Source organism: Equus caballus, chromosome 15, assembly GCF_041296265.1.
Source record: "Equus caballus isolate H_3958 breed thoroughbred chromosome 15, TB-T2T, whole genome shotgun sequence".
Taxonomy (NCBI): Eukaryota; Metazoa; Chordata; class Mammalia; order Perissodactyla; family Equidae; genus Equus; species Equus caballus.
In genome coordinates this window covers 71,852,767-71,870,255 of record NC_091698.1, presented here as the reverse complement: position 1 = coordinate 71,870,255, position 17,489 = coordinate 71,852,767, and the positions used below count along the sequence as shown (strand labels likewise).

Below are 17,489 nucleotides of genomic sequence, written 5' to 3'. Positions count from 1 at the left end.
CTATTTCCAGGCCAGACAAATTAAAACAATCTACTCTGCACTCCTCCGTCCTCTCTTTCTTTCTTTGACTAAGGCCTTAGAGGATAGTTGAGTCACTAGATGGAAAAAGCCTGAGTACTTGGTAAAATTTGTGGAGCATAGCATTTCCCCATCTCCGCTGACCTAGATTGAACTGTGACATGATTGGGAAATAAACTTAAGCTACTGAAATTTGGTGACTGGTTGTTATAGCAGTTAACCTACTCTGACCACATATGTCCTCTGTACAAGACACTAACCCAGATTTACTGGATGTCTCTCAATTCCAATCTGAAATCTTCAGGTAAGAAAATTGTAGTGGTTGAAGTGAGTCATGTAGTCTCCTAGTTCAGTCAACTAAAGCCAGGGCATGAGGTCATAGAGCACAAATATCGTCCCCTGGGGGGCCTATTCACATAAGCAAGCAGTGTTTCTTAGAGAAAAGATGTCTCCTATCGTGGTTAAGTAGGAGGGGTCAGTGAGAATTAGGGAGATGAGGGTGCAATGCCTAGAGTGACTTTTTGTTTCTCTCCCCAACACATTCATAGATATAGATGATATAGATATAGATATGGATATAGATGATGTACATATAAATTCTAGTTCCCAATTCTGAAGGTAAAGTTCCTTTTACACAATTTGAAGAACACACACAAAAAAATCATCACCATTTTGCAGCACGTCCTTCCCTCCTTGACTTTTCATTTCTTCCCTTCCTCCCATCCTGCGGGGCAGTATAACATAGTAGCTAAGAGTGGTTAAATCCCTAGAGTGAGACTACCTGGCAATAGCCTTGCTTCACCACTTTCTGACTCTGTGACTTTGGGCAATTTATTTAACTGTTGTCCATCTTAATTTCCTCACCCATATGGGAATATTAATGAAAGCATTTACCATAGAGGAGTCTCATGAAGATTAGTGAGTTAATATATGTTCACTGCTTAATATAGTGCCTGGTACATAGTGAGAACCTATTTACTGTTTTTTGTTATTACGTATCTGAAACTGCATTCCAAAATTTTTAAATTTTTTCTTGAATGTTCTAAGGATGGGAGGTGGGACTTTGTCTTCAGTGACAACTGTTTTTATGTTCTTAAGGATCCAAAATAAGTGGTAACCAGTTGTTCTTGGGGAAGCCCTGAACACGTGGAGTAATCTAAATACAGATGTTTTAGATGGAAATGCTGAGATTTCTGTTTAACAATGCAAAGAGCTATTTTTACTGAGGGCAAATATACTCTGTCCACATTATTGCAATGTCTCGTTTCTTCTGTAAATAAGAAGTTGTGGTCTCCAGGATGGTCAGAAGAGGAGATTCCTATCCAAGAGGGTGGGGCAAGCTTCAGCATCACAGTGGCAGGCTGAGAGCTAAGGAGAGGGACTGCCAGGTGGGAGCCCCTGGGAAGAGCCTTACAGGGGAACTTTCAGAGCAGTGATATCCGATATCTAATTTTAAGTTTTCTTTTTCTGCACTGTAATTCCCTTATGTAATCCTCAAGACTTCATAAAGTGTTAAAATTGCAGCCTTATATTAACTGCATTTGGGAAACAGAAAGAAGGTTTTCACATTGCATTGTAAGATGGATATTAGAGCGTGACAGCCAGCTGGAAAAGCCATGAAGAGATGGCCAGAGGTGATTTGGTAAGAGTCCTAGAGCAGGGCTACTGAGAGTAAGGCAACCAGTGATAACCAGCATAGATTGGGGAATATGTAAACACTTGCTGGAGATTCTCAGAAATACCCAGAGAGAGGACTGGACTTCTTGTGGTCATACAAGGTGGAGAGTAGGATTATAGTAAAAGAAAGGAAGGAAATCCAGTAAGGCTGGGAAATCTGGAGAATCTCTCACTCTTACATGTATATATATATTTACATACACACATACAAATGTGTGTAGGATATGTATCAATGTTGGGTTTATAGTATATACTTTTTCACTTTTATACAGTATATACTTTTTCACTTAACTTTATATGATGAGCCCTTCTTAGTATCCTTAAATATTATTCAAGTACATAACAAGTATGTAATGAATAATGGCTACTTAATGCCCTATAGCGATGATTACGCTATGATTTATTGAACTGATTCCAATTATTAGAATTTTTTTACAGTTTTTCACTTTTCTAAATAACGCTGTAGTGAACATTCTTACATATTCTTCTTTGCATATTAAAAAAAATTATTTCTTAAGATAAGTTCTCAGAAGTGTATTTTCTGTGGCAAATAATATGAACAGTTTGAGGCTTTTAATATAGATTGACACACTGCCCGTTAGAAAGATCATACCCAGAAGGATTCCATAACCACTGCACGCCTATCCCCCCAGAATTGTATGGGTGTCCATTTTACCACCTCTTCGTGTGGTGACTTACACATTTGAGGGATGAGTTGTGCTCACTTAAAGAGGCTGAATATGAAAGAGACAGGAAGGCATTTGCTTGTTGCCAAGGGATTGCACCAAGAAAATGTGTCTCAATTTCCATATCAAAAGAATTGCCTTTCTTTACTTTTGCAATAGTCTTTCTTTAGCAGGTTTGGCTGTGAGGAAACATCAATATTCCTTACAAAGAGAACACTCTAGCTTCTCTCAAAGGGAGCTTATTCTTAGTTCTCTCCTTTCTACTTTGAAGGCAAGGAGAAATAATCCATCTTCTGGTGGCATGATGAGGGAAAGCCTTGTTTCCAACTCTCAAGTTTACCCCTACAAGTAGGTATCCTGGCTCTAGGTAAATGCCTTACTAGGTCTTACATAACATGCTTACAATGACCATGACTTTAAATATCATTCTGGGGAATAGTGACGGGAAAACATGACGGGGACGTGGAGACCACTTACAGGACCAGACTGACCTGTCTAATGTTGTCCACTAGAACATGAAGAGTTTCAGTGCAGATTTGATGTTATAGCCGTGAGAGGAACATTACAAGTGATGTCCTGACACCAGCTATCCTGGCTCACCCTTAAGTGCACCCCTCAGTTCAAAGATAATCATGAGCAGCTCAGAGTCCCCAGCACCCTAGGTGGGCAGGAACCTACAGAGCACAGTCCACTTGGAAACATCTACCCTGTTGCTGACCCTGCTCCCAAATGGGAAGTGTGGGTCAGGGAAGCCATGTATACAAGCTGTTCAATTTCTCTGACGTCATGAAATCATGGGAAGTAGTTCTCTAGAAGTCCACAATGCACTTTAAACACTTGACATCACAAATCCTCCACTGAGCAGAAATGAAAGCTAAACAAAATGTTTAGTTGCATCTCCTGAATCCTCACTAAATCATGAAGGAAACCTGGGCTAGGGCTATACGTTTCCTCTTGCTGGTTTTGAACAACACTGTTGCTGACTACCAAAGTAATGCGTGTGCATTGTAGAGATAGAAAAAAGTACAAAGTCTAAAATAAAAATCACCATAATGCTGGAACACAGAGATTACCACTATTAACCTTTTGTTAGATATTTCTTTCACTCTTTTATCCATAGATCTGTACAGACACAATCATCTCTTTTGTAATACAGTAGTATTATTTTGTAATCTCCTTTTTGTCGTTTAATAAAATGTCATCAACGTGGTCCCGCATTACCTAATTTTTTTTTAATAATATGATTTTTATAGCTGCATACTATTCTAACCTACGGATATAGCAAATTTATTTAACTATGATCATCTTGTTTCATGTGTAGGCTGTTTCTGATTTTGAACTATTAAAAAATAATATTGTGAGGAGAATTATTGGTGATAAATCTTTGTACAAAGCTCTGACTATTTCCTTGGGCAAATTTCTCAACGAGAATTTCTGAATTAAAGGTAGTCACACTTTAGGGCTTTTGATAAATAGTATAACATGCTATTATATTATTATTATATTGTAATACTACTAATAGAAATGTTGATCACTTTACGTACTGTATTAGCAGTATATAAGAGTACCTGTTTGCCTGCCTCCTCATCTACGCTAAATTGTCTTATTAAAAAAAAACTTTCCCAATTTCATTTCTGGCAAATCGTATCTTCTCACATTAATTTGTACTGCTTTTTAAATGTTCTTGTTCTTATACAGAATTATTGGCGATTTGTATATCTTCCTTTGTGAAATGCCTGATCATGTCACAAAACCGTGAGCCTGGTTTTGTGCAGGATACTGGATGGTTGAGACTGGCAATTGCTCTGCACTGATGAGAAGATGCCTTTTCCACACCTTTGGCCCTGGGAGGCCCCTAGGGCCCTGCCACAGGAATGGCTTCTCACTTTTGGGTGAGAATGGCCCATCTCACACCATGGACTGTCTGTACCTGAGTCATGTCTCACCACATAGGCTGGTGCAAAAATGCCACCATTTTGGAATGAAAGTTTCAAGTCTGAGGTAATCTCATATCATTTTAGTTTGTAGACTAACAGATTCATAGATCTTCTCAAAACTTCAACCATCAGAGTTTAAATTAAGGGGAAGTGGCCAGGGAGGCCTTACCTGGAAATGACAATTCAGTTAAGTTCGAGTCCCCAGGTACCTAGGGATGGAAAAGCCCTCTTGTGACTGGGAGGACTTTGATGATGAGCATGTTCGGCCTATGCAACTGGAAATGCTCTGCTACTGCAGACCATTCACACCTTGATCAAGCACTCAGTGTGGACAAAACCAAGTCTTAGACTAGGAGGAGGAGAAGAAATGATACAAAAAGCCTCTCGACGACCTATCTGGAGACACACATGTACGTGTGCATACATGCATTCTGTTTGCATGTACATGCACATAAAATTATTAAGAAAAGAAACTAAAGAGATTGATGTGATCCAGATCAAATTATTAATTTTATATTTCTTTCTGTATTTTTTCAAAAATAATTTCAGACAGCCTAAAGGCAAATTAATACAATAACACCCATAGAGCTTACTCCTCTGATGCACCTTGGTAGGCACTCGAAGACTGCCTCCCTAAAGTCTGCAGGCAAAGGAAAGTGCTTCTTAAATCCATTGAAAGGCTTTACGTGCTTTAATTACATCCATAAAAAACCATAAACTAGGGGTGGGGAAACTCCAGGTCTTTAATCTTATTATTATAGTCCAAGTGTTTCACTGCACTTGAGAACCACTTATGACTTCTTACGTTTCTAGTTACAATTTATTTTTTAAATGCCTGTTCTCTACTCATAGACTCTGACATTAGGAGAGAGAAAGACGAAAAACGAAATAAAATAAATCTTATATTTTATGTTTATTATTATTTCAACCAGAAGCCTTTTTTTTTTTTTTTTTTACATATTATGTTGTTCCATTTAATAAAGTTCAAAAGAAAGGGCAAAACTAAACAACACATTGTTTAGGGATGCACGCTTGTGACAAAACAATAGAGAAAAACAAGGAAATGATTATCACAAAAGTTAGATGGTCAACTCTAAAAGGGAGGGAGAGTTGTGTTCAAGAAGGTCACTGGGGGGGCTTCTGGGGTGCTGGCAATGTTCCATTTCTTGACCTTCAACCAGAAGCCATTTTCACTTTTTGCTTTTATAAGATTTCTTTTCAATGTTTTGATACTGCATTTGGTCATTTGGTTATTAGACTTACAATTTGGTGTTTTAAAGGATTGTAAAGTAATGAATTTCTAAAAATGCGGAATTGAGATATCATATAATGGTACACAGGAAATTAAGTTTCTAGTTAATCAGACTTAGTTTTATCAGATCACCTACAGCAGCTCGCTGAAGCTCCACGGTGGTATGGGGCAAACTAAACATAGATGAAGAATATTTGACTTATCTCTGTGTGGACACAAATTAGTAGAAGGAATAGAATTTTCTGAAGAGAATAAGAAATTAATAAGGATGAGAGATTGTTATCTAAGGAATGGTGATTATATTAGCTCGTAGTACAAACAAACTGAATAGCAGAGTAAGGAGGATGGTATTATGGGGTGGGGAAGAAGCATCTAGCAGGTAACTGGTGGAGAGTCTAGGAAATCAGATTCTCCAGCACCAAGAGGAAGTGGGAGAGATGACTTAGTAACCCTGACTTGCAAGCATACTCAGGTACCCCCAATTCTAAAAACTTTCCACTTTACGCACCCCTATGTTCATCACAGCATTATTTACACTAGCCAAGACATGGAAGCAACCTAAGTGCCCATCAACTGATGATTGGATAAAGAAGATATGGTGTATATATATATATATATGTATATGTATATACTGGAATACTACTCAGCTGTAAAAAAGGATAAAATCATCCCATTCATAACAACGTGGATGGACCTTGAGGGTATTATGTTAAGTGAAATAAGCCAGATAGAGAAAGACGAACTCAGTATGACTCCACTCATAGGTGGAAGTTAAACATATAGACAAAGAGAACTGATTGGTGGTTACCAGGGGAAAGGGGGGGGTCGGCAGAGGGCACAAAGGGTGAAGTGGTGTACCTACAACATGACTAACAATAATGTACAACTGAAATTTCACAAGGTTGTAAACTATCATAATCTTAATAAAAAGTTTTAAAAAACAGCCAAACAACTTTCCACTTTACCATACTTCAGATCAAGTTAATTTTCTGCTTCTGCTCTCCTTTATTCATTCATTTAACAAGTATTTATTGAGCACTTGCCATATACCAGGTACTTTTCTAGGAGCTGGGAATACAGCAGTGAACAAGACACACGAAATCCTGCCAAACTTCTTTGAACTGTAGCCTATGTTTTCTCCTTCAGCTTTCACACCACCCTCTCGGTTTTTATCTTCCTACACCTGATTTCCTTTCCCACCATTGTGATAAAACAGCTCTCTGAAGACCAGTGACCTCCTAATCACTATATCCAGTGCCCTTTTCTCAGTTCTCATCTTCCTCGGATTCTGTATCATTTAATAACATTCTGTTTCCATCACTTTTTTTAGTCTCCGTTCCTTTGGGTTCTGTGGTATGACACTAGTGTGATTTGCCTCCTATGCCTCTTATTGCTTCTTCCCTGACTTGTTCTCTTGCCTCCTAAATACTGGTGGTCACTCAGGTTCTACACTTTGCTCACTTCCATTTTTTTCTCTCTCAAATCTTTTCCCTTGATGATTTCTCATGGCTTAAACCATTGGTTCTATTTGGTAGTACCCTAAATCTGTATTCCCAGACCCAACCCTCTCCTAAACTCTAATCCCACATTTTGAACTGTGTGCTGGAGGTTTCCATCTGGGCATCTGGTCATGAAGCCAAGCACAATCTGTTTAAAACTGAAGCCAGTGTTTGTACCATACAGGGTTCTGAACTGCAAACAACAGAAACCCACTCTGGCCAACTCAAGCAGAAAATGAATTCACTGGGAGGATATCAGGTAGCTCACTGGTCGACAGGGAAGCCAGAGGACCAAGCATGGAAAATGGGCAGGATCCCAGGCAGTCTAGGGCACAGAGAGCACAGCCAAATTAACCCCATAGGAGGAAGCTGTTGAGGATGCTGCCCTGGAGCTGGCTGTCTCCCTTTCCTCTCCCACACACAATCAATGCTGGTTTTCAATTCTAGCCTGGTCCCTAACTGCTAGTTTTTGTGTCTTTCCTCCCAGATTAAAAGACCTGGGCTGGAGCATTCAATTGGTCTAGGTCATGTGCATGGGCCCCAGCTGCCAAAGATGACCTCTGATTCCCTTTAGCTTCCCACAAAAGGGAAGGCTTTCAGATTCAAGCCAACCAAAAAATGGCAATTGACCACTATATCTTCTTTTCTCTGATCACCTCATTTCTGTAAGTTCCCATGTGCATTTAATGCCTCCATCATTCTCTCCATCACGGGGCCAGCACTTAAATAACTTCTTTTTCTCCTTCCTCTCCCTCAGCTTCTAAGGTAATCAGTCATCCAGGTCTGTGAGGGTTTTGTTTGTTGTTCATTCATTTGTTGTTTCCTTTACATGCTTTTCTTCTTGGAGCTTTCTGTAGCTACCCCTCCACTGCAACAGCATTCCTCACTTCCAGTGCCTCCTCCAATTTATTCACCCACAGGTTAATTTTCCTGTAGCAACACTTTGATCACATCATTTGCTGCTAAAACTACATTGTTGATAGATGTCTCAGCCTGGCATTCAAGGATCTCCACAATAGAATTCCAATGAGACGAAGAGGCAAACTGGTGCAGTGAAAAGAACTTGACCTTCAGATGCAGACTGATATGAGTTCAAACCCTGATTTTCTCACTTTCTAATTGTTTTCTCTTGAGATTGATTTTCCTAGTCTGAAAAATGGGAATAATAAAACCTACCTCCTAGGGCATTTGTAAGTCAGATCTTTAAAAGTTGGAATGGTGTTATAAGATGTATTTAGGTTGCAACATCAACTCACTGATGCTTATAATGGACGATATTCAATTACAGACCTGTCTGGTTCAAAACCTTAAGTAAGGTTGTCATCAATGCGGTTTTAACACAGGCAGGTTGGGATCGGCATGCTACATTTTTTGGGGGCTAAGTAGCAATCTAAGCACCATTTATTGCATCGTTCCTAATTTCAAATAGCTGACTTACAAATGACCTTTTGGAAATATTTTATTTGCAAGTAAAGAACTTCCTGTGTTATTAATTTTGAGAGTCGAATTTCCCTGATTGGCTGCTTTCCACTATAACATTGCTATTTAAAAATATTTCCCTGCAGAGTTTCAATTTTGTGAGAGGCTGCTATGATTTCCTTGTGGGGAAAAAGTATATAGTTATGGTGGACAGATGAAAATTATTAGCTATTATTTTTAAGCCTTGCCCAATGTCCAGTAAATGTGGTAAAGCTCTAGCGCATAGAAAGAAACTTTAAAGTTGGTTCTACAATCTCAGCAAGTTTAAATTCCACTTCATGACGTAAATTCTGTGTCAGCACCAGGAAAAGTTAGCTCTGCAGTCCAGGCTTGGTCTCTTCTTTCTGCTAATCATGAATGGCACCATCAGAGCTACCAAAATTAACCTCAGTCAGTGTTCATTCACCTACTCATGCATCCATGCAGCAAATCCTCTAAGTGAGGTGTGTTTGGTGATCCCCACAGGACAGGTTTTAGTCTCATAAGCTCTTGCCAAGAGTGTACAACACTGCTAATTGCTTGATTCTTTTCTGAGGTCCGTAAGTGAAAGGTGAAAGATAACAATCATGCCAACACTAGTACAAGAGTTGTTTAATAAGCATGATATTTTTAAACCAATCTTTACAGATAGGGTTTGTGGGTGAGTGTGTGAATTAATATGCACTGCAACATATCTTCCGTTTTTGCATCTGTAATGGTTTTTGAAAATTAACACATTAATAAAATGATTAAAATAATATAAAAGTGAAATCCCCTATATCTCTCCCACCTTTTCCTTTCCCCACTCAATTTCATTTTCCAGAGGTAACCAATTTTTAACACTTTGGAGCATATCCTCCCACACTCTATTTTTTTTCCTCTTGCAGTAATTTTAAAGTTATCCCTAGGCATTTTTTACAGTTAGAAGGTTGAACAACATTGCCATTTAGCCTCTTACAGATTTTGGAGCTCTTTCACATACTACCTTATGTTAAACATATTATAAAAACAAAGAACCCTTTTTTTTCCACTCAGATATTATTAATTTCTGATTTTGAAGTCCAAAGAAAAACATTTAAGTTTTTTTTTCTCTATCATACTTATGCTTATGTGGACTATAGGTTTATACAATCTACACAATTCTATGACTACAGGGCTTAGTTTTAAAAATAACATTAAAACAATGAAATAAAAGGAGCAGAAAGCCCAGCATACTTTAAAAAGAACTTAATTACTCTTGACAACCCTTTAAAAATGTCTGAGGGAGAGAGTCAAGAATCCAGAAAGCGTTTATAGTTACCTTTTAAGGTCATCTGGCTAATGAGAGCAAGACAAAGAAATTAGTACAGGAATTTTTATTTTTCTTCAAATCTTATGTCAAGTCTTTGACAATGGGTGTTGCGTGTCTTCACAAGTCTTCTGAAACACCTCTCACAATAAATAAACTCATTTTGACATAGAGGGGAAGGTAACTACAAGTAGAGTTAAGATTCTGTGTATGAAAAGAATGTTTTAAATTTTTATTATTTCATATTGTGAAAGATGACATCAGTGGGGCCATATTAAAATAGAGCTGGAGGAGCCATTTCAGAGGAATTGCCTTGCACGTCTTGTTTTCTTTATCCTCCAAATTGGGCCGAACTGCCAACATTCCAAGAAGTCAGTAAGGACAAGAATATCCTGTTTGCAAGGACTGATGAAACTGGACTTTGCTGATGACCAAATTGCTAACCAATCCATGAAGTACAAATCTACCCTTTTGCCTGATGACTGAATCTCGAGCTAGTCTATGAAGTACAAACCTAGCCTCATTGAGCTCTCATCGAGCACCAATAAACTCTTCTTTAATACAACCTACCTTATCTTCCTCCCTTTTTCCCATAAAAACTCTGAGTTCCTTTCCTGTAATCCTTGCACTATTTTTGCTTCTACCTGAATCTATGTTCCCTGAATTGCAATTCTTTGATCCCAAATAAACCCTTTGCCTCTTAAACTAGTTTTCTGTTTTCATAGGTTGACAATATAGCTATATTTTGCCTTTTGTAATAATTGGACTCCTGGAAAATGGTGTATGTTTTACATTTGCATGAATTAAATTGTATGTAAAGGGCTCAAAGTGAGGAGCAAGAGGAGCTCTGTATTGAAAATAATCTAAAGATAAATCCTTTGGTGGAGTGAAGAATCTAAATAACTACCCAGTAATTGGTAACTGTTTAGTATATTTGGATTTTTACGTATGCTTGTTTGATGATAATGTAAGCTATATTTTCATTTTGAGGAATTTGTGTTAAGTCTTCCATTTTATTATGGTAAAATTAGACAGTTTGTAAGATCTAACTTGATAAGTATAAGACAAAAAAATTAATACTGGCTGCTTTAAAACATTGGGCATTGGTTGTTTAAATAATGTTTCAACTGAATATTGTAGCCAATATTCAGACTGATTAGTTTTCGGAGTTATTTTATGTTTGTTCAATATTCAATAAATATTTATTGAACAGCTACTCTGCAATAGGCACTAAGTATATAATGGTGAACAAAAACAGACACAACGGAGGCCAGCCCTGTGGCTGAGTGGTTAAGTTCTCAAGCTCTGCTTCAGTGGCCCAGGGTTTCTCTGGTTCGGATCCTGGGCATGGACATGGCATGGCTCATCAAGCCATGCTGAGGCAGCATCCCACACCACAACTAGAAGGACTCACAACTAAAAATATACAACTATGTACTGGGGGACTTTGGGGAGAAAAAGGAAAAATCAAATCTTAAAAAAAAAAAAAAAGACACAATGCAAGCCCATTTATAACAATAACAGCAACTAGGGGCCGGCCGGGTGGCTCAGGGGTTAAGTGCATATGTTCTGATTCGGCAGCCCGGGGTTCACTGGTTCAGATCCCGGGTGCGGACATGGCACTGCTTGGCAAGCCATCTTGTGGTAGGTGTTCCACATATAAAGTAGAGGAAGATGGGCATGGATGTTAGCTCAGGGCCAGTCCTCCTTGGCAAAAAGAGGAGGATTGGCAGCAGTTAGCTCAGGGCTAATCTTCCTCAAAACCGTCCCCCCCCCCCCCCAACCCAGCAACTAATCACTTACGGAGTATTTACAACATAATGGGCCCTATTCTAAGGGCTTTATGTCTACTGTCTCATTGCATTCCCTCAATAACTCTAGGGAGTAGAAATGGTAACATCCCCATTTCACAGATGAAAAAACTGAGGCACAGAAAGATTAGGTAATTTGTCCAATGTTACACAGCTAGTAAGTGGTGGAGTTGGGATTTGAGTCTAGGCAGTATGATCCCAGAGTCTGCACTCTTAACCACTGGGATGTACTACCTCTGCTATATTCTAAAGCTCTCTTTGTAAGTGTACAATCTAATGGTGAGACACTCGTTGAAGAATCACTCAAGTAAATGAAAAATTATAACTCTGATAAGTGCTATGAAGAGGAGTATGGCAGAAACTATTTGGCTTGTTGTCACCAAAATGTTTCTCTCTTCCATCTGGTTACACAGTTAGACTATATTTCCTAGCCTCCCTTGCAGTTACGTGTGGTCATACATCTAAGTTCTGGCCCATAGAATGTAGACAAAAGTGAGGTATACGCTTCCATGCCTGGACTATAAACGCGTCCTGATTGATCCTTTATGTTCTTCCACCATCACCCCTCTTCACTGGCTGAAAAGAGTGGAGTCCCAGATAGAAGAAGCCTAGATCCCTGAAAGACTTCATGGATCAGAGTCTCCTGAAGACCTACATTGGATACTGATAAGAGTGAAAAAGTTTTATTATATCAAGCCAACTGAAATTTTGGCACTTTTTATAGTAGCAGTCAGCCTATCTTCACTAATACAGAAAAATGAAACCTTGAAGTTGAATGCTGCTGTAAGGAAAAAAGAACTAAAACACGTGACTTTGAATTTGCAGTTGGGTTGGGATGGTGTGGAAACAGATACTGGAGGTTGGATTACTTGAGAGTTAGAGTTAGAGTAACAGTGTATGTTGGCCACTATTTGCTAACTTTCTTCTCATTACAAGAAAGAGAAAAGCTCAAGCAAGAATTGGCCAGTTTGTAAGTAGAAATAAAAGAGAATTAGAGGAAGTCCGTAAGTTTGAGGGCTAAAAGATTAGAAAGCGGCTGACTTCTAGACACCCATAAAGGAAATAAAATATTTAAAACCTTTGAGTAACAAAGGTCCATTTAGACCCAGACTCACAGCAAAGATCTGATTAAGAGTGTGGTCTTCTCATCCAAGTCTGATGGCCTGAAGACAGACCCCATTAAATTGAGAGAGAAAGGAACTGGGGAAGGAAGGCAGAGATAAATCATGCTTGAGAATGATGTGTAAGAAAGAACTTTGGATGTGGTTATTGGCCCATGTTGCTGACTGGAAGCAAACAGATCAGAAGCCCACCAAGTTTTTGAGGGAATCATGTTCTCCAAGAAATGCTTGGTCATTTGAGTTGGAAAGTAACCTTTGGATCTCATATTTGCACTAGTAGGAAGTGAGCTGAGCAGCCTATAAAAAAAGGTATACTCTCCAACATCTCCTTGTAGAAGAGCAAAGCCAGGAGTCATGGAGAACAACGGACAAGGGAATACCTTGGAAAAAAAAGTAAGATTTAAGGGAAGAACTTTCCTTACCTTTCACAATACCTGTCCTAGCAGGATTCTGGAATTGCTGTGGACAAGTGACTGCTGTATTTCTCCTCCTATTTGTCCTTTTTCTGAATGAGCATTTATTTCATTTTTCCTGTCCTTGCCTTTTTTTTAAAAAATAAACTTTTGGTTGACTTCACTAGTTGGGATAAGCATGGATTATTTTTGTAAAAATAAAAGCAGCTAAAACTGAAGCAAATTTATCATGAAGTTAATGAAACTCAAGCTCCAGGGGTCTCTTTTTCAAGGCTCTTAGGAAAGTGTGTCTTTCCACTACAGTCTCCCCCTTTGTCACATTTCCCTTTATGACAGGTGGTGTTGGAGTGGTCTTGGATATTTTGGGTATCTGGCTAAGAAAAAGTTGAGTTGGGGATACATTTAATTTCAGTATTAACGAGACATATTTACATGGGTTACAGTCACTTACATTTAATTAAGTTATTGCTGGCTCTCTTTATTTAGCAATAGATTCCAGGAATACTCCTATGGCCCACTGCACTGATTCACCTGGCATCCTGTCATGGAGGTGCAAGGCTAGAGATCATAATGTGATATGAACACATGGCTGGCACTAGACTTGTGTGGGTAGTGTGGGAGAAACAAGGTTTGAAACATAAAGAGTCAGAAGCTAGTCTAGGGAAAACTCTTCTAATCATCAGATATATATAATTGACGGAAGTGGAGAATTTGGTTCTCACTGATGGCAAAACAAAATAGAAGTTCTCTCCTGTCAGGAGTATACTTGATAATGCAGTGTGTATAATTTAAAATTCACCATACATTTTCTGTTTTTTTTTTTTTTAAATGGGAACCATACAAAACAGAATTAATCAGAATTCTTGCAGCAACACTACAAACAGCCTGCATGTGTGAAGTGGTTTTTTTATGCATCCTAACTATCAGTAATGAAGACAAATTTGATCAACCTTGCTAGAGGAAAAACTAAATTATCTTTTTATCCTCTCTATTAAAAAGTTATTAAAAAAATCACTGTCATATTCACAACACTGATCTCATAGGCTTGTTGTGACATTGAAATGGGGTTAGGCATATAAAGCACCTGGTTACAAACCTGTCATATAGCAGGATCCAAGTAAATGATATCTAATAAGAAAAAAAAATCAACATCATATGAAGAGATAAAGAGTATGCAGTCAAGAAATTTAGGAAAAAAGTATTGGAAGTATGTTAGGCAGTTAATTAAATGTTTATTTCTCAATTTGTAATGTTTGTAGTATTTGCAGGCTTCTTAAAATGTGTACTCTCTTGTGATTACTTTTGTCAGTTTAAATACTCTTTAATATAATTTTGTATTTGTAATTTTTGTATTTATTTTCCTCAAAAGGGCCCCACAAACAGTAAAAGCTTCAGGCCTCACAAAAAGTGGATCCTTTTTGAATTAAAAGTATACATATGTAGATATGTATACTAATATATCAATGCAAGTTACTATTCTTATAATTGACCCAAGGCAGAGAATGTGGCATGCACAACACAGAAGAGCTGTGTCAAAACCTTCTCAAACATGAAGTGCTTAGACTTAACAGAAACTTACAGATATAAGAATGCCCATAACCAAGGAAACTTTGGGTAAATAATTCAATTTTGAAGAAGGAGGAAACTTTAGACACCATTTAGCCTGTGGCTGCCTTATGGCCAATCTCCACATAGTATGGTATTCAGTAGGGTATTCCAACATCTAAGAAAGAAATGAAAAGTAATTTAGATTTTTAGGGAAGATTTCTAAAGAGGCACCAAAAGGCAGAAGTGTATTGCAAGATAGCAACAAAATGTTTAATAATCCTTTCAACCACCTAATTCCTTTAAGTCCCTCTCATTATGACAGTTGCTACCTCATATTTCTCATCTTCCTCCTTCAGTCTGTCCCTCTCTCCTGCAACTCCCTCCAGAAAAACTCTTTCCTTACTCAGCTCTTTATTATTGTATAGATCAATTTATTTCCAGACCACCTTACAGTTCTCTTTAACTCTTACTCTGATCCACACAACTAAGTGCCAGCAAGGACTTTGGAAACCACAAGAAGGTCTTTAGAAGGATGGTGAATAGGGATGAGTGAAGGAGAGAGGAGGAAGATGAAGTCTACATATACTTATATGTTTTGGTTACAAGTCCAGTCCTCCTTTTGGCAAATGAATAAAGCGAGGCCCAAGTAAGTTTACTGAGTTGACATTCACATTGAGTCACAGAGAGTTGGGCCCAGAACTCCGGCTTACTTCATTTCGATCCTGTTATAGTTTTCCAGTAGGCAATCCTACGATCTGCCCAGGGGTCCCTTTGCATCCCTGGTGGCAAGAACACCAGAGGGAGTAAAGAAGCCTGGGTTCTAGCTCTGCTTCTACCAGGCTCCATGACCTGGGGCTTTCTATGTCCTCCTTGAAAGGGAGGCAAGATGAGCTCTTGGGTCCTGCCCAGCACTAACATTCCTTGCTTCTGGTCTGTCTTGGGCTCTGTGGCTATGGCAGTGCTGGCCTTGAGCTAGCTAGTCAAGGAGACTCGCCCCCATCTGTCCCTCACCCGACTGGGGCAGAGGAAGAACCCGGGGAAGAAGGGATCCTTCCCTACACTTGGTTGCCTCTTTAACGTCCTTGTAGGACACACGGGGTAACCATCCCCTGTTAGCACGGACTCCAGCTCTGCTGGGCCTCAGCGGGCTCCCTAGGGGCTGCGAGGAAAGAGAATCCTTCCAAGCTCCAGGGATTCCAGGCCGGAGGCCACCCCTTAACCCCACCCACTCGGAACCAGCCTCAAGACCCAAATCCCAGGACCTCAGCAGGCTCACTGCGCAAGCGCAGGCACTAGTCCGCCGTGAGGCCGGCGGAATCCGAGGCCCCGACAAGGTGAGAGGGAATGGTCGGCAAGCCCCCGCCTCCGTGTCGTCACGTGGGAGGCGGAGTCGGAAGCGTGACGGCGTGCGCGGGGGCGGAGCCACCGCTGCGCGCGGGCGCGGGGGCGGGGCGCGGCGCGGCGCTCGCGGCTGCTGCTTGGGGAGGGAGGCCGGGCAGGCGGCGGAGCGGCGCGGCTCTCAACCTGACGGGGAAGTGGGCCGGGCAGCCGCGGCTAACTGCCCCGGGGCGGACGGACGGACGACGGAGGCGGGGGCTGGAAGCCGAGCCGGGCGACCGAAAGAGCGAGCGGGTCAGGCTCAGCGTCGGCCACTCTGTCGGTCTGCTGAATGAAGTGCCCGCCCCGCTGAGCCCCGAGCCCGGAGCTTTCCCCGCAAGATGGACGGTTTCGCCGGCAGCCTCGGTGAGTTCGGCTGGGGAGTCCCCCGTCGCGTGTGCAGGGTGGAAGCCTTGTTCCCTCCACGCACAGCCCAGGCCCTGCTCTCCACCCTGCCCCTCGGGATGGCAGGAACTCCACTGCACATGTTCCCCTCGAGGCTGCCGCCCCTCTGCTGGCTCTGGTGGATCAGCCCCTCCCCCCATGCCCTGCCCTCCTCAGCAAGACCCTCCCTTCCTCCCAGCACCCCCTTCAGTGCGGGGCCCTCCTTCCCCCATAGTGGGAACCCCTGCTCCCAGAGAGGCCCGCAGTAGCTGGTACACCCCTCCCGGTACACTCACTCCCCCCACCCGTCTTCAGGGTGGGGGACACCCCTTTTTCAAAGCCTGACCCCTCCTCAGGGTACAACATTCCTCCCCCTTTCCACATACCGAGCTCTCTCACGGTGAGGACACCCCTTACCCACGCAGGAGGCTTTCTTTTCGTGTAGGGACCCCCCCCCATTCCTTCTTCAGGAAGGGGGCACCCCCGCTCCCGTCTTCACTTTAAATTTGGAAACTTTTAAGTATCTCTCGGAGTAACTGATAACTTCCCTTCACTCCCTGCACCTCTCTGAACATTTTTCAATGGTGGAGAGAACCAGAAGCACTGAAGCATCATTTGCTTAACACAGGAAAGGGAGAGGTGCGTCTGTGTTGGGGGACCCTCTTTAAGAGAAGAGTGAAAGCAGAAGTATTTTCTGGCTCTGCGAGCATGCTGGGGAGAGGTAATCCTGCCCAGTGAATCCATAGGAAAGGGGGCCTCTGTCAGGGAAAGAAAGGATTCTCCATTTTTGGAATATGTTGTCTTTGTGGAATGGAGAAAGGGAATAGGTTGTTAAGTAGGCTGAAGTATCCTTTCAGTGTGCCCTTTCACCCGAATAAAGGTAGTAAATTTTGTAACTGGCTAAGGGAATCATGACTTGAGGCTGGTGCTCGGTGCCCCATAACCTGTGTCTGGAATTACTATTCTTTGAGGCCGTATGAAATCTGGTTACTGTAAAGATTGAGCTCAACTGGAATGATG

General features: G+C 40.8%; 1 protein-coding gene across 9 annotated transcripts in view; it reads left to right on the top strand.

The window, feature by feature from the left end:
• The first annotated feature begins 16,116 nt into the window (after nt 1-16,116).
• Nucleotides 16,117-17,489, top strand: part of EML4 (EMAP like 4) — a 157,701-nt gene continuing 156,328 nt past the window's right edge. For 4 of the 9 annotated variants that reach the window (XM_070236395.1, XM_070236394.1, XM_070236393.1 and 1 more), the window contains exon 1: nt 16,117-16,451. In XM_070236395.1, coding sequence (XP_070092496.1) covers nt 16,427-16,451 — 25 coding nt within the window. In that variant the 5' untranslated portion in view covers nt 16,117-16,426. The remainder of the gene's footprint in view (nt 16,452-17,489) is intronic. The other 5 variants (XM_070236397.1, XM_070236402.1, XM_070236400.1 and 2 more) reach the window with 5 other exon arrangements.